Source organism: Cyphomyrmex costatus, unplaced genomic scaffold (genome assembly GCF_001594065.2).
Source record: "Cyphomyrmex costatus isolate MS0001 unplaced genomic scaffold, Ccosl1.0 scaffold97, whole genome shotgun sequence".
NCBI classification, from domain to species: Eukaryota; Metazoa; Arthropoda; class Insecta; order Hymenoptera; family Formicidae; genus Cyphomyrmex; species Cyphomyrmex costatus.
Genome location: NW_017280561.1, coordinates 2,148,541 through 2,172,099, shown reverse-complemented (window position 1 = coordinate 2,172,099; position 23,559 = coordinate 2,148,541). Strand labels below are relative to the sequence as shown.

Genomic DNA, 23,559 nt, shown 5'->3' with positions numbered 1-23,559 from the left:
TTCGCAATACGGATAATAAAAACTCGATCTTGAGGACATATAGCTAGGTTAGGTATAATTTAGCCTTTCTCAGGTAGAAAATTTTTAGCTATAAAATCCTCAGGTAGAAAATTTACCCTCTGTCCCATTTTCACAGTTAGAATTCCGTTTTTATTACACGTTATCTTTGTGATTTATTGAAAGATAACTCATATACCTACAGAAGATATTCGACAATAAGAAATAAAAAGCGTGGAGATATATCTACTCTCTGGATATCTACCTACACACACATAATAATTGAAAGTAGAAGAGAGGGTCAGTCGCGATAAACAGAAGACGAATGCCAGCGTATCTTTCTTGCCGTCGCGTTGCGTCTCCTTAGCGCGGTCTTTTGTCGGTTACTTCATTGGCTAATCCATGGGCCAATCGTCATACTGATTAGGCATGTACGAATCGCTAGTTCTTTTCATGGTAATTCAGTTTCTTCAAACTTTGTGTGTAAATTGGTTCAAACGTACGTTGTATATTGTGAGAGTGGATTGTCGCATTTGCTCCGTGTGATTTCTGATCTTGCCGGGAGAAGAAATTTACGTATCAAAAAGAGAATTGTCAGAGAAAAGTTATTTTAGCCGTGCGGGTAATGGCAGAACACAAGGAGCAGGTTACTTACGTGTTTAATAACTTTGTATTAAAGAAATGGCTTCACGGAGACGAAAATCGTCGTCGTACGTTGCTAGTCAAGGTGTGCGAATTTTTATTTATTGCCGATCTTACGTAAATCTAACGAAACTAAGACGTGTGTTAATCTAACCTATTATGAAAAATATTGACGTTGTCATCAAACAATTTTAATACATTTACAACTTTTGTATTTTACATTTTGTTTACGTTAAAGAACATCTTACATCCTAGCTTAGAGATTCGTAGCCTATTTAATTTCTATTAATTTTAATACAATTTGCATACACTTTACAATCTCTTCATCATCACAGGGCGTTCTTTTATTGTAAATTCATTATTCTTTCAGCTTGTATAGAGAATGACATTATAAAGATCTATTGGCGGTAGACAATTTAATGCAACCTCGAATATATGTGGAATGTGCTGATGAAGTACATGAATATGTCTGACAGTAAAGTAATTTTTTCAGCTGAAGAGCAATCTGCGGGAGCTGGGATTATCAAAGCAAGCGACACGAACAGGACTCTTACAGCTAGTGACCAAGCCGTGCGTGATTGTAAAACGACTGCCAGTTTCCAATTACGAGTAAGTTTCTGTATATACGATTGTCTGTACAGCTGCGGGGTATACGTTAATAATGAATATACAGCAAATGCGAATAACGGACATTTATCTTGCCGTTTGTAAGCCGTTTATTGCTTTTTTTTTTATTACATTGAGCATTCGATCAGATTCAGTATTCGCTGCATAAAATACTTGTGCGACATTTGATGAAACAATAACGAACTTTCGCATTTGGTGTCCGTAAATGTATATCGGATTTAATTTAAATGTTGTATTAATGTGCAAATCGTATTTGTAGTTACGCTTTCTCGCAATTTATGATATACGTTAGCTTCGCATAAAATGATACAGGAATCGTTCTTGCTGCGAGATATGTGGTAATTTCGATTTTTTTTTTTACATGAAACGCAAATAATAATTAAGATGCGGTAACTGCTAAATAAGTGTAAAAACGCTCGATATATTGACTGTAATTATTATGAGGTAACTATTGCTAATTAATTAATTATGATTTTAAAATTTATGATTGAAATATTTTACATTTTTCGAACTGTAGTGTAAATTGAAACGGTATATTTCCTCGAATCCTTTTCTACAAATTTCTCGAATACCTCTCATTGATAGGTTTTTTATAAGGGAATTATTTTTCTATAAATTATATAATTTTTTTAGTTAGAGTATTTTTTGTTTAATATTTATCTTTTATGTATGATGTATAACACATGCGCGCGCGCGCACACACACACGTGTATGTATAATATTGTATATACAATATGCTTTTAGAATTATGAATTTTTTTGTTTATATATAAAACTAAATGTTTAAGATATTAATTTTTATAAAACATGGGATACATTATGCTGTAAATATATATTTTTTTTTTGTGTCTTTCTAAAAATGATAAATTAATTAAAAATGATATTATACATATATATATAATGAAAGATAATACTATAATTGACTCGTATAATTTAAAAATCTCAGAAAATGTAATGCCTAATCGAGTCTTGTAAACAGGATGTTAATATTATATTGTGTGAATTTATATACTGCGTATTATATATATAATATTTTTAATTAAGATTTATTTAGAAAGAAACATTTATGGAGAAATGTGAATTAGTGGTTTTGATATATAGAAAGTAGATATTCTTTACAGATAATTTTTCAAATATTCTTAGCACATACATGGTAACAAATTAATTTAAACGTTATCATGCAAGCTATGGCATTATCTTGTTTAAAAAAAACAGAAATCTCTGATATTTTTCGACATGTGTATTCCATTCTTTTTTTCACATTTAATTTATTATAAATAAAATTTTCGAAGAGTGTTTAGAAGTTTCAAAGTTAAATACATATTTTCAAGTACGAACAGACCCTTAGCTATATGCGATCGACAAAAGAATTCATTCTCACTACTACTACTGTAACTTCTTGCTTCGCTTTTGTGTCACTTGGCCCTTCTTCGTGTTTATGTGAGTTCTAATTCCCAGTGTGACCATCTGGCGGTCTTAAGTAGTTTCAAGGGTTGAAGAAATATCGGTAGTTTGAACGAAACTGTTGTGTCAACTAAACGTTCGTTGCTTCTCTACTGTTGTCACAGGATTATATCAAGTAAATAAATGCTTTTTGCATGACAATTTATATTCAAAATTGATTCGATATAACGGAAAGATATTTTTAATAATAATTAGTGTAAAAAACGGAAGATTTGTAAATACGGAAAATTGTTTAATATTGTTAATTTGTTTAATAACACATTATCATTCATTCATTATTGTTCGGAGGGCATAGCCATTGAGTCTGCATATAACATTACATTAATAAATTAAGCTTATATTCAGAATGCGCTTTTGCAATGTAGTGTGTATTTAGTAAAGGTGTGCGGATACCTGAAAATATATATACGGGTCGGGTCAGATCGGTTATAATGATAGAATTAGGTCGGGCGGATATCCGAGATATTTCGGGATAAATTCTTGATTCGAGACCCGAAACTATTCGAGATTCGAAACTATTTGGGACCCGATGTTCAATACGGGACAAGGTTATTTTTATTGATCTTAAATTTTCAAGTTTGGAACGTCTTCATGTGTGTCGTGTAATTAAATATAGAATCCATAAGGAAAAAACCGATGTACGAATAAATAATAGTTTTATTTTAAATTAAAGTGCGTAGAAAGCATAACTTTTTTTTGGCATTTTCTGGTATTAATTTACTTTGTGTAGCTGTAACAGTGTTACCAGTATCAAAAAACAATATTTCGTTTGAGACTTGAAATAGGAAGGAATAGCGAGATACAATCTAGCTATTGTTGCTAATATCGGAAACCACGTAATTGTAATTTGTATTCAGAATAAGCAGAACATTTTATTATTTAAAAATGAAATAAATTCATTAGATACTGTCAGTATGCAGATCATATCAATTACCACACGTCAGTGTGACGATAAATTTCCTACAATTTTACTACAGACCAAACACAATTACATTTATTGAAATAATTCTTTTTATTTCGATTTGTTAAATAGGTGAACCGAAATCTAAATTAGCGAAGTTTTTTCAGCGAGGCTCTAGATGATCAAGAAGAGAAAGAAATAACAAACTCGTTTGCATTTTTCACATATAAAGAAATAAGGACGTAGAAAATGTAGTACCTAATAAAAGCTCTGACAATAATTGATTGATGGAAGTGTAACGTTTCCGATATTGGTTGCGGTAAATAGATTGTATCTCGCTATTCCTGCAACTCAAATCTCAAGCAAAAAATTGTTTTCTGATGCTGGTAAAATTGTTACAGCTACACGAAGTAAATTAATACCAGAAAACGTCGAAAAGTTACGCTTTCTACATTTCAATTTAAAATAAAACAATTATTCATATATTTTGCTTTTTTCCTTGTGGACTTGAAAGTTTAAAATCGGTCAGAAAAATCTTGTCCTGTATTGAATATCGGATTCCGAATAGAGTTTTAAATCTCGAATAGTTTCGGGTCAAGAATTTTATCCCGAAATTTGGGTATCTGAACATTCGGGACCGCTCGACCCGAAGCTCGGCCACCCATACACCTTTAGTATTTAGAATATAGTTCACGTCACATATACAATTTCAAACATAAGCACGTTCTTATCGATAAAGTGCGTTCTGAATACGAGCCATAAACTTTAACATAAATCGCGACGTAACTTTAGTATATGTTTACGTAGAGTTGTTTATTTCAGTAGAATCTACTTTATTTCACGGAAAAAATGCTTTTGCTAAAGTGTGTAAAAAATTTAGCATACATACCAATTTGAAAATCATTTTATTATATTATTAAAATAATTATGTAGAATGCTCAAGTTTATTGCTAGAATTGTTAAAATTTCTTCCAGCATTACTCATCATATTTGAATTTTCTACATAATTATTTTAAAGACACAATAAAATTAATTTCAAATCTGTATCTAACAAAATTTTCAGATATTTCAGCAAAACATTTTTTCCGTATATTCAAATTAAGAAAACGGGAAGAATTTTTTAGACGCAATTTCTCTTCGAATAGTCAACATTATGATTGTCATAGCTATAACGAAGAGTACTTTTTCAGTATTTAAAAAATATATACAATTACAAAAATATTGTAACATTAAAATTTTATTTATAGTTTGTTTTGCATTTTTGAACTTTGATTTTTATCTAAGATAAAGTGCTAGAACGTAATTTTACTTACGCATTACCTAGCAAAAGTTTTATTCAATTTATAATATTAAGTATATACATATAAAAAATATATAAACAAATTTATATTTGTGTGTGTGTATATAATGATTATATTATACTATATCACTGTTAAATCTACGTCAAATTTGATCTAATCTAAGTCGCCACTGCTCTTATTCAATTGTATTGTTGTTCTACCTTGTATTATTATAAAACAATGGTTATATTTGACATTATACAGTGTCAAATTGACATGATATAGTGTCAAATTTCAGTATCGTTTTTGCATAAAATAATGATACGTATATTTAGTAGGAACAATTTAAATTAAGTTAAATTTGACAGGGTAGATTTAACCGTGTGTGTGTACAATTATACAGAGTATCTGGTAAGTTGTACAAAGCGTGGTAGGCAGAAAGGATTAAATTGCCAATGAGTTGGAAGCAGATTAAACTATAACAATAAATGCTAAACCATTTTGCAATGTGTTTGCACATTTCGAGAAATTTATTAATCACTACAAATCGCCGAATGAGTGAACGCCTGGCTTACCGCTAAATGCAGGTGCGCGGCGTGATACGATCATATCTAGCGTGTGAAAATTGTTTTCTTTCACTGATCATGCGTAATTATTTCCGCATTTAATAAATGTAAATAACTTTCCGCGCGTTTAGCATTTGTGACGGATAGAAATATATACATATGATATATTTAATGGAAAGCCGAGTGGACTGTGCGCTCATTATGCGCGACTTTTATAATTAACTTCTCATAAACTAAACACGTATTCTGAAAATTACAAAACGACACAGGACATTTAAATTCGTTCTACCTGCACACGAAAGCTTTATCAAAATTATCAGTTATTCTGCATATATTTATGTGTCCTTATATGAAGAATTTTTTAAATAATAAGCAACAAATGCAACAGAATGTAAAAAATATGCATTTAAGAATCATCATCATACATTGAATGATAATTTTACATAATTTACACCCGTCGCACTATTAGAGAGATTTTTGCAAAAATGTTTAAAAACATGCTTGCACATAGTTAATTGCTAATTGTTATCCTTGCAATCGATATTGCAGTAAATTATAAACTTATTACTATAATCAATAATAAAATAATCTAGACTGCTTAATATATGAATAAATCAAATAAGGAAAGAGCCGATACGGAGGTTAGATCTTATAATTAGTGCTTAATAACAAATAATATTTTTTATTTTTATATATAAATTTTAAATACATTTTCCAATTATACGAACTTGTGATGTTACTTCAGCTTCATTTCATGAATGCGTTTCCGAACGCAGTAAACAGTGCGCAGGTTATGTGACTGAGACATATTTATAATTTACATATAATATAATTTATCATTAGGCACTAAAATTTAATCTCGACTATATTGGCACTTTATTAACTTATTTGATTTATTTTTAATAATTGTCAATAGTGAATGCGCGTGCCTCTTTATCAGAGACTGATGTGCCGCAAACTTAATTGACTGATTGATTATAGATTTTGATTCTTAAACGCATTTTGTGAACTTCTCGATTCCATATGTAAAAAATAAAGCAAAACAAATTCGACGAATTGGAATAATAGTTTTTAGCGTAAATTTTTATACTGGTAATTTTATTATCACGAAATATTGATAAGGCACTGTTAAATTCATAATGTCAAATATTATACTCAATTTGAGTTATATTTTTAATCATTTCTATATTTAAATCGCTACATCTCTTATTCAATATATTTAGTTGATTTAACTTTTTAGTTAATGTGGAGTTAATTTAACCAATTCTATTGTATTATATTTGATTTTAATTTAATTTATTATTTACTAACAACTTGTGATACATACGTTAATATGGATATTGATTATTTTGAAATTAACCATAGAAATGTATTGATTTATGTTGACGTAACTCAAGGATGGCTTGCTCCTTCGATATCTAATAGTGTGACTTATGATGATTATGACATTTATTATAAGGAAACATGAAATGCTAATTAACAAGATAAACACAAATAAATATAATCTTAAAATTAAAAGAAAATAAAAATGTTGAATAAGATTAAAAAACCAAAGCAAAAGATATTTCTTATTTCTCTAAAACTAACTAGTCTTGAGCTTCAGCGAATGTCAGATTCGCTGCAATGATGCATAAATCTCGTTGTTTCAGTGATATTCGATTTCTCCAATATACTACTGCGCGCAGAAAGATAATACACGGCACATAGCAATTATGTCCTTCAACTGCATAAATTGCTTTAACAACGGAGAGTAACCATCGATTCGTTCGCGCAATCGTATTCGTGAATTAGACATTGGAAGGTAGGTATAAATAAAAAATATTTTGCCGAGTAAGAAAAGTCAGTGTTGCTGCATCCTGTCAGAGGACAACACTGCGACGGAACGTCGCACTAGCATGCGTTTATTTCACGGCAAAATATCTTTGATGCGATATTCGTGAAATATCAAACGGTTCTCGCTCTTTGATGCAATCATGGAATGCAAAATTTCCAAGAGAAAGAAATCCATGGATGATTCGAAGTTGCTGGCTAAAACTCCAAGACTCAACACAATAATAACGCTGAAAAAAAAAGAATAAATTCCAAGCATTTCTTTATCAACAGATTTATGAAATCTTTTTCATCCATTCCAAGACTTACTTGATCGAATGCAATGTGATTTGATCGTGTGTGTGCGAGTAATAATCGTTATTCACCTTCCAAAATGTTGATTAATGAATTTCTGTACTGAAATAAAGGAGTTCTTTGTTATATTTAATGTAATTAATATATTATTAATGAAATAACATTAATTAGCACATATTGCGCAGCAGAACTGATTCGTTTCTTAAACAAGTATATATTTTTGCTATTTACGTCATAAAAAGATATAGGCTCTAAATGAAATTAATTAATAATTAAAAGTGCTTATAAGGACCAACTGGATAATAATATGTGCATTAATTTATTCAAGTCTACCTATTTATTATTTGCCTCATGATTATAGTCCTTTTCAGATCTCACAGATCGAAACGTTTCTATCCAGCAAACACCAACAAGTTATTACATGTAATGTACATGTTGTAATTTGCAACTTAATAATATATAATATGTGTATAACACACGTGTAACTTGACATTTGCTGGATAGCTTATTAATAATAAAAAGAATATACAGGACTCTTAGTATTTAAAAACAAAAAAAGAATAAGGCAAATAAGAGTCAAAAAACGTAAATACAATCTGCATGATGCGATATATTTAAATAATAAATTAAATCATAATTACAAAATACTATTTAGTTCTACATATAAAATAAATTAAAAATTGAAAGACTAATTGAAAATTAAATTAAAAATTAAAAACGTTTCGGCTCTGTATTTGAGCCATCTTCAGATGTCGCAATATTAACGCAGTAAAAATTTACAATCACGCAATAAGTTATAGACTGATTTTTGCGGACTTGACCGTCTATAACTTATTCGGTACATTTTAACTTATTGCGTGATTGTAAATTTTTACTGCGTTAATATTGCGACATCTGAAGATGGCTCAAATACAGAGCTGAAACGTTATGTTTTTAATTTTTAATTTAATTTTCAATTAGTTTTTAATTTTTAATTTATTTTATATGTAGAACTGAATAGTATTTTGTAATTATGATTTAATTTATTATCTAAATATATCGCATCATATGATGATTTTGCAGATTGTATTTACATTTTTTTACTCCTATTTGCCTTATTCTTTCTTTGTTTTTAGCTTATTAATGTAGAATAAATTAATGTACATATTACTATTCAATGTTGGTTGTTAGATACTTTTATTTATTATTGACTCAATTATCGACCTAATTTATTAATAATTTTGTAGTTATAATTATCTTTGTACAGACATTTGTCTCACATTTTTTTTATTATAATACACTTACAATTGTTAAATATCTTTATGTTTTCGAAAGAAATTGCTGCAATTATTGGATAATAAGTATTTCGTTTTAATCCATAGGAAACAGTCGCAAAGCAGTCACCGAGACGATGTCGAAAAGAAGAGACTAGAAGACAACTCGCAAGATATTATTCAACACACATCCAACGCAGAAATTTCAAACGCTGCTGCTGAAACAACATTGATTAATGCGGTAGATGTTAATCGACGCTCTTCCTCGTCGGAAGTTACATCACTAAAGAAACGTATTTTGCAAAATTTTGTTTATGAGTCTGTAAACAACTCATTAGATACAACTGTATTAATGCAATTAAAGAAACATTCAGATTCTAAAAGTAGTATCCATCCTATGAAAGATGATATTTTTGAAAGAAAACATAAGGAAAAGACAGAAAGTAAAATAAAGCAAAAATTTTGCTCAGTGAAAAACAGACTATTGGATACGTCACAAGAAGATTCCTATGAATCGAAAACGTATTCAAAAGTAAAACTAACTGATTTCATACATAAGACTCAAAATGTGTCTGTTTTAGAAAAATCAGATAAATTAATTGAACATATCGATACATTACATCAAACACCCATAAAGGAAGATGTTAATAAAGCAAAAATATGTTTAAAATCTAAAAATTTTCAAATAGAGAATCAATCTGTTAAAACAAATTCTAAAACAGTAATTAAAAGGAAGATACGTTCCGAAAGTTCAGATCGAAATACATCGTTGATAAAAATACAAAAGAAGACTGAAGTGAGTGTGTCATCAAAACAAATAACAGATAATAATCGAACAGATAATAGCGAGACATCTCATTACAAAATGCTATCTAACGATGAACTAGTTCACATAACGAATCAAACAAATGAGAACATAAAAGAAGGAGGAAATTCTGAAGTCCTAGAGCGAATAAGGGAACGACGTAGAAAAGAAAAGAATAATAATGTTAAAAAAATTCGAGAAAAATTATATAAAGGTTTTCGAGGTTTCGATACAAGTAAAGAAGAATGCAAAATTTCGTTCAATCATCTGGAAAACAATGAACAACACTTTGATGATCCATTACATAATGATATAACAGGAGAAAAGATAGAAGATATTTTAAAAAAAAATAAATTAACATATGATTTATCAGCTGATAATTGGCAGAAAGATATGGAGAGCGCAATACTAGATAAAATTAAGTCCGACAACTTACACGATTCCATTGTATCCGTTAAAGAATACGCTCTGCACAAGACTGTAACAGAAAAACAGATAAAAGATAGAGTATTATTAAATAAATATAATGCATTAATTAATGCGCAGGACATAGAAAACTTCAATAATTTATATGCATACATTGAAAAATTTAATGCTATGTACGATGATACAACTGATGAAGGATCGATATGTGAACGTATAAGCACTTCTATTAATGATTCACAGAAAAATGTAGAGAACATTAAGTCTGAACTTTCATGCGATTCCGATGCATGCACTGAAAAGTTTAACGCTATTAATAATTCGCGGCAAAATATAGAGAACATAAAATCGGATAAATCATACGATTCTAGCGTACACATTGAAAAATTAGATGCTATGTATGATGATACAACAGATAAAGATATAGTATCGATATGTAAACGTATAAGTACTTCTATTAATGATTCACAGACAAATGTAGATGACATAAACTCTGATCTTTCATGCGATTCCAATGCAAGCACCGAAAAGTACTATTCTTTGCACAATTCTATAATAGATGAGGAGACAAAGAAAGAAGAAACACTGGTTTGTGAACATGGCACGTCAGATAATAATTTTCAGGAAAATGTAATAAAAAATGAAAAAAACTCAATTTCGGATAAAGTAAAATCTTCTGAAAATTTGGACGATTCCTCTACATACAAAGAAAAGTATTGTCCTATGATAGAACAGGGCATAAAGAGTATGGCAGTAATAGTATACAATTGTGAAAATATAAATGTACCGGCTGAAGTAAGTTCTAATAACTCAAGCGATTCTTCTAATTTCACCAAGAAGTATTGTGCTACAAATGTAACAAACAAGAATATGAAAAATGAAGCATTGATATGCTTAAGTGATATGATAACTAATAATTCATGGGAAAATATAGAGAACGCAATACCAGATAAAGCAAAATTTGATAATTCACAGAATTCCGTTGTAACAATCGAAAAATGTGATATTGCAACAAAACAGAAAATAAATGACGAATTAATTAATGATGAATCAATATGCACGTTACCTGAAAATTCACAGAAAAATATAGAGAGCACAATACCGTTTGAAGTGATAGCCGATAATTCATGCAGTTCTATTGTAGATATCGGAAAATATGCCAAACACAATACTATGATAGATAAAAAGAAAGATAAAACATCGATATATGTAGAGAATGTAATACCGGATAAATTCGATAATAAACTTAATAATTTATGCGATTTTACTGTAAATGTCGAAAAATATATTTCTACGGACGATATTACAAAAGATGAGAGAGAAAAAAATAGAGCCTCAATATGTAAACGTAACATGTCAACTAATGAATTAGAAAATATAGAGAATGTAGTCTCGGTGGAAAAACAGGGTATACAGAATTTTTTATCAATTAATGACAGAGAAAACAGTAGTAAACGTGATAATAGCACAAAACATAATATACCGTCCACGATAGAAATAAATTTAGATGAAAATATATATTTTAATAAAAATACAAAGGAAAAAGCAGGTACTTATACGGAAGCGGAAGAGACAAGTACACAAACTACTTTACACACTTTGCAAAATCAAGAAACGCGCAATGTCGAAGGTATTGATTCAGCGCAACACAAAAACATGCAACAAGATGCAACATCAAATTCGGAATTGCTAATCACGTCTACACATAAATCAACATCACACAATGTTGATGAAAAAGACAACTGTGACATGTTAGAAAACAATGACGAAAATTTATTATTAACAAGTAACGATGACATTGTAAAAGACAAAAAAATTAATGATCAGCTTTCAATGATAACATCAAAATTAAAAAAGTATTTTTCGGAAGATAAAAGTAACAATTTTCTTTCCATATCACCGTCCAAAGATCCATCTAGCGAAGTAAATAATAGTGATAATTATTTATTGGATAGTAACTCAACAGATGATAACAGTGGTGATGTTGAAGTAGAAATAAAAATAAAACCCAATACGAAATCTAGAATATTACAGAAAATTTCATTAAAAGCACCTTGGTCTACAGTAAATACATACATCAAAAACTTACATAGAATTAAGGATAAGGATAATTCAAGCTTCCTTAATGAATTTTTACAAGTGGATTGTAGAACATCTGAAAAGTCTAATATCACAAATATAAGAGAAAAAGAAGACAGTACATCATTAGATGATAATATTACTGCCGAGGTTGATAAAATCATATGTGATTCTAAGTCTACTATTAAAGATAGTGAAAATCATTCTGAACAACGAAATTCTCAAGACTGTCTAATTTTAAACGAAGATAAAAATATGATGGCCTGTAACAAAAAAGACAAGGATGAATGCATTCAATCTATCATACAGACAACATCAACAATAACCGAAAACGATCTTGGCTCAAGTAAACTTGCGCACGATACATTTGTTTTGGGAAAACAGTTACAAAAGATTAACGACAAACAGAAAAACAATGAACAACAAAATTTTCGAGATAAAACTTTAGAGGAAACTAAAAATGTCGTCGAGTACAATCAGGACAAAGAAGTTAAAATATCGTCTGTTGAGAAACCACAAATAACGACTAAAAATAATTTTGAATCAATTAAAGCTGCACACGACATGCCCAATATAACAGAACAATTACCGCAAACTTCCTCGGATATGACACATAAGAAAGTACGGGTCCGTTCTATTGCGGAACTTAGTTGTCAATGTGTTGTGAATGCATCGAATCCAAGGAATGTATGCTCAGCATTCTGTCAGTCAGCATCTCAATCAGCAACTGTTCATTCAATGTCTTCTCAATCAGCAGTATCTCAATCAGTAGCACCTCAATCAGTAGCACCTCAATCAACAGCATCTCAATCAGCATTTTCTCAGTCAGTATCGAAACAACCGCCATCGTCATATGATGCGTTGCGTACACTTTTAACCAATACAAGTTCCACGGTTGCACCGGCTGAAACTAATATTCTAAATAATAATAACACTGTCTTAAATTTAGTACAAATTACAATAAAAAATATTTGTACTAATATTGAACATTGTCGCAATCTTACTCAATACAATAATCTAAAAACACATTTTCCTAAAAAATATTTAGAATCATTAAATATACTTACGAAACAAATAAGTAAAGACTTAGAAAAATTGAAAAAATTGCTGCATATAAACGATGTTAACAACATGCTAGTTTACATTAATTATTATATGCCAAGAAATTGTCAACCATTTACAGTTTTGGAATTAATAAATTATAAGAAAATTTGTTATGATTACTCCGCACAGCAAAATTATGCAAACGCGTTACAATATCAGAATGTTAGCGAATTTGCTCCAAATGTATCAGTGTCGAATATTAATGCGCAACAATTTTTGAGAAATGCTCGATTTCCATGTACACAAATGCCAAATCATAACACATTCATGCAATCTTCAACAATGCCACATCCGGTACCATCGACTTCAAACATTAACCAGCAGCAATTGGTCAGAAATTCGGCTAATTTTACACAAGTACCACACTCGAAACAAATTAGGCCAAATATTCATCAGTCGTATATGTCTTATGTACCACCTACAGCACACTCACGTATATTGAATGCTAATCCACAACCTTTAGAAAAAGCGAGTCATCCGATACAAGGCCAATATACGTCAGCGGATATGTTGAACATTCAACATGGTTTTATAAATATGAATAACATTTCTTCATCGAATGTTGATATGTGCTCGCATAAACCAGTAAATCAAGGAAATGTAAACGTGTCTTCTACAACTAACACGAGACAATTATACACCGGATTGCAACAAAATACAATTAACAGCACTGCAACCGCATCTGCTGCTAACGCGCAACAACAGAAACAAATGTATCAGATATCGCAAATGAACTCAACAACAACAGGTTATCCGTCGCCTATAACAAATCAAAATATTCCTCTTGGAATGTGTCAGATTGTGCCAAACTGTGATAATGTCAGATTACCTGGATCTTCCACGATAAATCCTGATATCTCAAGAACCAACGTTGCAATGGGAAATGTTAGATATAACACAAATGTGAATCAGCAGCAAACAAGCTGCAATTCACAAATATCTCAAACATCTTCAGGAAAAACGCAGTTTTTGCCGCAGTACGATCCAAATAAAACATATTCTTTTTTATCTCAACCTGCATATTACAACATACAAATGCGTCCCATTCAGAATACTTTGCCAAATCAAAACATGTGGCAAGTACCGCAACAGCAATTGGTGGTAAACCAAGGGAATACAAATATGCCTCTTATAACCAATACGAAACAGTCATATGTTATGTTAAATACAGTTAGCAATACTACAACTGTAAACAACCAATTCTCGCAAAGAGATACATCCACACATCTAATTAATTCATCGATGAACAATATCTTGCAGAATGTGCAACAAAATATGTCGCAGAAATTGCCAGTAAATCAAGAAAATACAAATATGTCTTCTACAATTAGTACGAAACAATCACACGTTACATCAAAAAATCCGATTAACAGTACAACTGTAAAAAGCCAGTGTGTAATATCCAAAGCTACATCTATTAATTCATCGATTGACAATACATTGCAAAATGTGCAAGAAAACGTGCTAAATAAAAAAGCAGAGATGCCCGATTTACAAAATACAAATCGCATGCAAAAGAGGGCACAATCTATGAATTTGCAAAAAAATATGTATCAAGAAAGCATATATAACAAATTACAAAATATTGGATTCACTGATTCGGAAATCTCTACGCAAAGATTGAGTATCTTACAAAGTATGGTGTCTACAATATCTCCACGAAAAGATGATGCAGTGTTATTTTTGTCAAAATTATCAATTGATCGGAAAATGCAAACAAACCAAGTTACGCCCTTTAATAATCTCGCGATTCTAACAGACATACAGAAAATTGTATTGCATGATCAAATAAAATCGTATTTCGTCTTGTGGGAGCATAAAAACTCACTTAGCAAGCAAGAATTTGAACGAGTACATAATGAGAGACTAGTACTGTTTAACTTGTATTTGAATTTAGGTGATTTCATAAAGAACATGATAAACAAGTCACAAACCGTTCAAAAATCCATCGGAATAAGTTCACAAGATACTACATCACAAAATAAATCAACATTACAAGAAAATACAATATCCGTAGACGAGTTAACAAAGACTCACCTTAATCAAGATAATGAGAATAGTTTAAAGTGTAATATAATTTTAGAAAAGCAATCAGAACGAAGTATTGATTTGAATATTTCGAAGAATTCAAAACCTGTGACGGTAAGAAGTAATTCAGAAGCGTCAAATGAAGAGTCACCTTGTACTGTAATGACTAAGAAACTCCTTCCAAAAGACACAAGATTACAAGAACAAGATAATAATACACTAAAGAAGCAATCCCCAAAAAATTCATTGATCGATACGGAAAAAAGATCTCAGAATACAAAAACATTATCACCAGAAGAGATGTCGATCACAGAAGTGTCTATCAAGAATTTGGAAACGAAAACGGAAGATAATGCGATTAACGAATCTCTGAAAGCGGCAAGTTTATATGACTCCACTCTTTCTAAACAAAGTCTACCGAATTTACAAGATGCGTCAACTGAGAACACAAAAGATCAATCAGAAATTACGAGGAATAATGCAAACAATAAGGGATTTAGTAATACGGAAACGGAAAGCGTACACAAAACTTCTAATATTGTAATATTAAATAATAGCAAGAATGTGACACACGAGGAGCACAAAACATCAGAATTTTGCTCAGGTATACAAGTTTCTACGAATGAACGAAGTAATTCTACTGAATCGTTTGAAAGTTTCGGGAAACTATATATCGATGAAAGTGCGGAAAACCAGTGCGATAAGGTGTCTTTTGAAGAAAATATCTTAAATAAATCACAAAATTCAATAGAAGTACTTGATACGATAAAATGCGATTCTACAAAAGTAAAATTATTCTCTCTTCTTAAAAACACTACTAAGGCAGATTTATGTAATACACATCAAGATTCGGAAGAGATGCAGCTACAGGACTCATCCTCATGCAATATAAAATCGGTCGATATTATAAAGGGACATGAAGATATAACGAAAGAAAATGAACAGCTATTAGTAATAAAGGAGATCATGTTTCAGAAAATGTCATTAAAATGTGAAGTTTCAAAAGACACGTTGCATGTTAAAAAAAGCATGATAAAGTCGATCAATTTAGATCATTCTGAAGATATAGAAGAGAAAAGGATGGAAATAAACACTCAAGAGCTTTCTGAAGATATAGAAAAGATAGAAATAGATACTCTTAGCACTATTAAAGAGACCAACAAAAATAGGGAAGAATTATTAAAAATAGAAGAGATCATATGTCAGAAAATGTTATCAAAATTTAAAAATTCGGAAGATATGTCGAGTATCGAAGATAACTCAATAAGATCGAATTACTTACAATTTTTTGAAGATAAAGAGGAAGAAACGATAACAATAGGCACTCAAGAGCTTGAAGATATAGAAAAAGAAAAAACGGAAATTGACACTCACAGTAGTATTAAAGCGATCAATGAACAGCTTAAGTATGTATGCGAACAAAAATATGGAAAATCACGTACTCATGCACTTAATTCCTTTCAAAAAAATGATTCCCTCAATGTAAATGAACAAGAAGACGCTAAAATGGAATTCCTTGATGCCAATGATGTCGAATGTATTTCCCTAAAAAGCGATGACTCTAATAGCATACCGAGTATCTTGAACATTAGGAGTATATCACCTTCATTATACGATAAAATAGAAAGTATAAATGTATTTTTTAAAAGTGATACAAAATTGACTCCGAATGATGAAAACTCATTAGATATAAATGACAATTTGGGAATTCTGGATGAGATAAACGACAAACCCTGTTTACGTTGCAAACGCAAGAGTATGTTACATTGTCAGACTTGCTTACAAGCTCATTATTGCTCCGAACGTTGTTCATCTTTGCATTGGATTGCGGAACATTACAAACAATGCACGAATTATAATTCGATTATCTGTATCGATGACTAATATAGTATAATAATAACCGCATATTTGTAACTTAAAATATTCCATATATTATAATAACCTTCTCTACTTATATTTTAGCATCAAAAGATTCCCTACTGAAAAAAATTATGTCACAAAGTTACATAACGAAATTATGTAAATAAAACAAGTAAATCACACATATAACAAATTGTTACAAATCAATACGTTATTTTTTAAAATTACATAATTTAAAAAATCATACGATATTAGAAATAATTTCATCCCTATCATATGATTTTAAATAATTGAATCGAATTTTAAATAATTAAATGAAAAAAATATCGTCGAGTAATTTTTCAAATTATATGATTTTAAACAATCACGTACTAATTTGGAACAATCTGTTGCGTGATTTACATATTTTATAATTACATAATTTACATATTTTAATTATACATATAATTTCGTCATATAACTTTGTGATATAACTTATTTCTAACATAGTTTCTCAATTAAACAGTATTCTTTGTTATTTACATTTAAAACTAAAACTATATTGACGTGTTATTTTTGTAACAAAACTTTTATTGAGGTGGTTGTTTAGTAAATTGAATTATCATAAAAATGTCTAATTTTTTATATAATAAAGTTGAAGTACCAAGAGAGAGAGGGGGGAGAGGGGGAGGGAGAGAGTGGAGAAATTAACGTGTGCCAAATTTTATAATACGTTAACGATATGAAATATAAGAGAAAAAATGTAACTTTTAAAACTAATAATAAAGAGAAAGAGGATTATGAGCCAATAAATTCGATAAAATCTTTAATTTATTCTAATATATTGCGAAAAATATCACGGAATTTTTAGCGTTTTGTCTCGGCTTCCACTACTAAACTCGTCGTAATTTGGGGAGACTACGTATATTGGTTAATTATTAATTAAATACATGTCAGCCTTAATAAGACGTTATTCTTACTTTGGGTAAATATTGCGAAGAATATTATTCATATAGAATCTCGATTGAATAACTCCCAGGCGTCTAAGGTAGGCTTCCACTACAATGCCTTACTGATGAGGTGATGAGTCCAGTAGTGGAAGCTGGGACGAAACGCCAAAAATTACGTGATATTCTTCGCAATATATTAGAATAAATTAAAGATTTTAACGAATTTATTCGCTTATAATCCTGTTTTTCTTTATTATTAGTTTTAAACTTATTGAGTCCTATTACTAACATATTTCACTTTTAATTTAGTAATAGATAAGGCTCGGAGACCCTTCTTTGACTAACTCTGTATACAAATCTTATAGACTTTTCTCAAAGACGAGATTATAATAGTTTTAAAAAAAATTACGATTTTCATGATCATAAATAAGTAATAGGTCAACGGTCATTCTGGAAAGATATTTACGTGTAAAACTTGCATATAAATTTAATCTCGAAAAGTAAATATAATCGCACCTTGTTTTCGTTGGATGAAGATGCAGCTCTTAATTTACTATTTAATATACTACATGTATATTATAATGAAATAGTATCGTTTCATACTATTTCATTAAGCATACACATAGTTTTTAATGTTTTATCTAAATTATACCTTTTGTAATTTTGGGTGGGTCCTGATGAGGCACCCCAAATTTTCGACACTTTACTAAAGAATCACCTTAATTATACAATATATATGGTAATTCGTGCTAATAGTTTACGTTTCTTTGTTGTCAATAGACAGAAATAGAAATATAAAAGTTGAATTGTATTTAATAACTTTTGAATTGTTTTTTTTTGCAACTCTATACCGATGTATTTGTAATTGTAACTATGCAATCGTATTATGTGCAATTGTTCCATTTTATGTTAATTTAACTACGATTATAATTACATAATTCACATATTTCATATATGTATAATTGCATATCAGGAGACGCGCGGTAGTGTCTCCGGCCATGTTCAAAATATACATATACACATGCAAATGCAATAATGAACATATATTGTGTGTATATATATATATATATATATGTATATAATATGTGTGTATGTATGATATATATATATATATATTAGGTGTGTACGCGCGTACATGTGCGTGTGTAAAAAAAACATGTTTTCATTATTGCATTTGTGCAAAAAATGACAGGGAATCAGACATTTACAATTTTGTCTTCAATATTTTTTTTAATAATAAGCTGTAAGAGACACATTTCTTGTTAAAGTTGCATTATGTTATATAGGTATAAGTAACAGTAATATATAAATCACAAAATATTAATTTAGTTATTTAATATAATTTGTATATACCTAAATAGCTTACATAAAGTCAATTACACTTTCTGCTCAGTTTAAGTTAGTTGATATATTTAAGTTTTTGATATTCTTATACCAAATTTGACAATATATCTACGATTAAAAAAAAAAAATCGTCAGTTAATCAAATATTGCGATGTGATAATATAATATTTGTTGTAACTATCATTCACATGTGAAATATAAATACATAAGGTGTGAAAAAATTATTGTATTTTAATAAAGATAAATGAAAGGATCATATTAATTGATGCTTGTTATTTTTAAATCATATTTGAGAAGTTTGGATTCTTAAATTCTATATAATATAAATACTTGAACATAAAATGAATGAAGGTAGGATTACTTTTCTTTTGCTGTAAATCTTTGATTAATTTAAATTTAACAAAATTGAATATTAAATATTTCGGTAAATGTCACAAATGTAGACTCAAATTTTATATAGGATAAAGTAGGATCGGGCTATTATATCTGTCAGTTTAAACTATAAATATAAAAACGAAAACACTCTATTTCTTTGCAGTGATATGTTTATAATTACGTTATACAATCATTATTGATTCTTGAGAGTACAAATACAAACCTTTAAAAAATCAACTGCTGCTCAAAAACAAGTATTATCATGAAAAATAGATGATAAGTTCTATCCTACATTCTACACTGAGTGTTTATAATTATAAATTTAATATGACAAGAAAATATTACTAAGGAAACAATATAAATATCATATCTCTATCATTTATTGACTCAATTACTTATAAGCCAATATAATGCATACATGTTATAGACAATGCTAATGTAAAGCACAATTATCAGAATACATGTAATAAAGAATGCTAATGTGAAGTATTATTACCATCTAAACCACTCTCTATTCTTCATAACCATCAGGTAAAGGATTCTTTTTAGGATTATGAAAAAGACTATGGTTACCATCTCCCCATGGGAATTTCTGAAAATATATCATACAAAGAATACTATTAAAAAAGTAAAATTAACAAAGACTGCATCTTGGAAGCATATCAATTTCTTGTACTTTATGACTATACGCATGTATTGATACCTTGGTTCTTATCCTCAAGTGATCGTATGGGATAAATTCTGGACGTTCATCATCATGATGTGCCTGATGATTCAAATAGCAATTAACCATAGCCAGAGCTATTGCTGGAAGACCTACGAAATATGTGAGCCTCTTCCACAACAGTTGCGTTTGGTCTGTAAAGTACATAGCATTACTGTTATATAATGTTCATTGGTAACTCATTTGACATTCTCCATATGTTTTCTTTTCATCTATAAAACATGATATGCTATTATAACATTATTTAGATATAAAGAGATAAAATAACTTCGTACTCAAGTTTTAATTAATAACATTTGACAAAAGCAGCACTTTTCTGTAAAAAATATCAGTCAATGTGTAATGTTGTGTATACAAAGACCGTTGTTTTCAAATATGTAAATAATTTATTAAAAATTTTAGCATTTCGTTAATGTTTACCTGAAACACCATGAGTGCCGCCAAATTTAGGAGCAGCTGTCGAATATTTTCTAGGAAAAGTGCGAGCAAACTTCGCCCAAGCAGCCATTTTTGTACTTCTGCTCTCAGCTGCTCTTAAGGTGCGCTCATAGATTATAGAACATTAAACATATACTATGAGAAGCGCAAGCTGTGTTAAACGATGGCGACGGGAATGATCGTCAAGCTCCTAGTGGTCTAGCCGACGTACTACGTAGTACATACCATGAGGGTGCAAACCCATACAGCGGAATAGCGTAACGTGGAACGAGAGTAGAACCAATCACGAGATTCTCTAGAAACACGGAATGCTCGTTATTGGTTCTGCTCTTGTTCCGCGTAGTGACCCTCTAATAAGAGTCTGGCCACCTTCTCCCCGGTTTGTGATTGGTCCGACATTTATCATCCATTCCCGCAAATTTCTTTAAATTTATAAACTGTAAAAATTAATAAATTCGTAAAAATTAAAGTAGAATCAATTACAATTTTTATTTTTATTATTATTTAACTTATATTAACATTATTAAATATTTTCTATAAAAACTTTTATGTAAAAAAAACGTTGCAATATGTCTTTCATAAAATAAAAACAACAATTAAGTAAGTATTATAAATAGATTGAAAATATAAAAATTAATATATTAAGAATATATAAAATTTATAAAAATATTACAAGATTAAGAAACTTTAATAAAAATTAAATTTAAATACAAATAATACAATTAATGCTTTAAAATTCTTAACAAAAAATACTTAGGTAGCACCAATAGGGAATAAATAAAGTAGTATATTTATGTAGAAAAAAATATTTCATGCATATTTCATATTATTTATGTATATTAAATATACAGTATTTATATTTAATAAAAATGTTTTTGTAATTATTATATTTAACATATATAACAAAAACATATATTCCTTTAACGCATAATAAAAATAATATAAATAATAATATTAATCATAATAATATAATAATATTAATAATAATAATAATAATAATAATTAATAATAATAAATAATAATAATATAATAATAATATAATAATAATATAATAATATAATAATATAATATAATAATATAATAATATTAATCATAATGATTCTTCTTCTTCTTCGAATATTAATTGTCCTGGGCAGCGATCATGTAATTTCCAGTGGAACTTTTCACTTTTCACTTTTCACTTAGTGATTTCACGCGAACTTTTCCACGAATATAGTGCGATTATATAACTAATGAGCGGAAAGTGAAATTACCAAAAATGAGAGATAACCTTATTTACCTTGTAAATCACTGATAGATAGTAAATAAAACAAATAAACAAATAAAGCAATAACAATGAATGTTACAAGTAAACAAAAGGAAATGTATATATTATGATGAATAACGTGATAATAGTGAAATGTAAATGTTTACCATTTATACTTATAAAAATCTATATAATCTTAGAAATATCATTAATAAAAAAAAAAGATTGTTTTAAAGAATTGTTTTAAAGACAATCAAAATAATGTCAATTTGACGTCATATTGATATTATTTTGATTGTTTTGTTCTCCTTGGATGATAACTTTAGAAACTAGAAACGTTTCTTGCATCTCAATGTTCTAGTTACTTCGAGTCACTAAACTTTCACCTTCCCGCTATCACATTTGATGGCGGAAAAATTCACGTGAAAAGTTTCACGTTTCAACGTTTCGCCGAGTTCTATGATCATAAGTTCACGTGAAATCTTTCACTTTTCGCCTTTCCGCTCTAGGGGAAAAGTTACATGATCGCTGCCCTGGTCTTAAAAATGATACGATGCATGAGGCGAGACGAAACAGAAACAGAAACTATGAAGTTTGTAGAGCTACAATCAGCTACAACTTACAGCGCCACTAGAATGAGATAGCATGATTTTTTCTCTCTCGCACAATTTCGACGAATAATGGCGGACTTCACGTGTCCAGACTCTTATTAGAGGGTCACTAGTTCCGCGTTACGTTATTCCACTGCATGGGTTTGCACCCTAATAAGAAAGGTGAAGCATTACGCATAATGGCGGTCGCTCAATATTTCAACCAATCAGATGTGTGCCTAAATGCAAAGCGCCAATTTTAACTTACTAGATAGATAGATGCACGCTAGCTTTTAATTTCTTATCTTTTAGGGTATTTGTTTAAATGCTTGAATGCGTACAATTAATAATGTATTGTTACTATTAGCCCGATATTTCATGTGTCGTACGACAAGGCTTTTCAAGCACGTTGATTGGCTATAGGACAGAGAGATCGGAGAATCTCTCTGTTTTACAGCCAATAAACAGGCTTGAAAAGCCTTGTGGTACGACACATGAAATATCAGCCTTATACTGTTAATTATTTATACACACAACTGTCAAAATACACGGCACGGCAGCCGCTCACGAAGTTAGCTCAACGAGAGAATTAATCGACGGAAATGCCAATTACTTCGACATATTCGATATATTTTTTACACGACTTTTCTTAGAAAGGATATACAATAAAATATACAAAATATATAAAATATTAGACATTTATATTATATTAGTAGTATAATAATCTGTATATGACAATATATATTTATAAATAATAAATT

General features: G+C 29.7%; 2 protein-coding genes across 2 annotated transcripts; one reads left to right on the top strand and one right to left on the bottom strand.

Annotated features, from left to right (window-relative positions):
• Positions 1 to 622: 622 nt before the first annotated feature.
• Positions 623 to 17,176, top strand: LOC108782058 (putative uncharacterized protein DDB_G0282133). Its single transcript, XM_018550208.1, has 9 exons — positions 623 to 724; positions 1,133 to 1,248; positions 8,962 to 9,296; positions 9,435 to 9,818; positions 9,873 to 11,489; positions 11,631 to 11,867; positions 11,952 to 13,025; positions 13,344 to 14,594; positions 15,162 to 17,176. The coding sequence occupies exons 1-9, from the start codon at positions 623 to 625 to the stop codon at positions 17,174 to 17,176; spliced, it is 7,131 nt and encodes a 2,376-aa protein (XP_018405710.1).
• Positions 17,177 to 20,281: 3,105 nt separating this feature from the next.
• Positions 20,282 to 21,077, bottom strand: LOC108782147 (cytochrome c oxidase subunit 6A1, mitochondrial). The gene is made up of 3 exons (XM_018550326.1): positions 20,945 to 21,077; positions 20,504 to 20,658; positions 20,282 to 20,392 (listed from the first exon to the last, which is right to left on the bottom strand). The coding sequence occupies exons 1-3, from the start codon at positions 21,030 to 21,032 to the stop codon at positions 20,312 to 20,314; spliced, it is 324 nt and encodes a 107-aa protein (XP_018405828.1). The 5' UTR covers positions 21,033 to 21,077; the 3' UTR covers positions 20,282 to 20,311.
• Between the last annotated feature and the right edge of the window lie 2,482 nt (positions 21,078 to 23,559).

Bases quoted from the DNA above. Each gene is read 5' to 3' on its own strand.
- LOC108782058 (XM_018550208.1), top strand. From the start codon at position 623: ATGGCAGAACACAAGGAGCAGGTTACTTACGTGTTTAATAACTTTGTA. The intron at 1,249-8,961 runs GTAAGTTTCTGT...TTTAATCCATAG, and splicing joins CTGCCAGTTTCCAATTACGA to GAAACAGTCGCAAAGCAGTC. The intron at 9,819-9,872 runs GTAGAAAAGAAA...AATTATATAAAG, and splicing joins AGAGCGAATAAGGGAACGAC to GTTTTCGAGGTTTCGATACA.
- LOC108782147 (XM_018550326.1), bottom strand. From the start codon at position 21,032: ATGGCTGCTTGGGCGAAGTTTGCTCGCACTTTTCCTAGAAAATATTCG. The intron at 20,659-20,944 runs GTAAACATTAAC...TGTACTTTACAG, and splicing joins CGGCACTCATGGTGTTTCAG to ACCAAACGCAACTGTTGTGG. The intron at 20,393-20,503 runs GTATCAATACAT...ATATATTTTCAG, and splicing joins ACTTGAGGATAAGAACCAAG to AAATTCCCATGGGGAGATGG.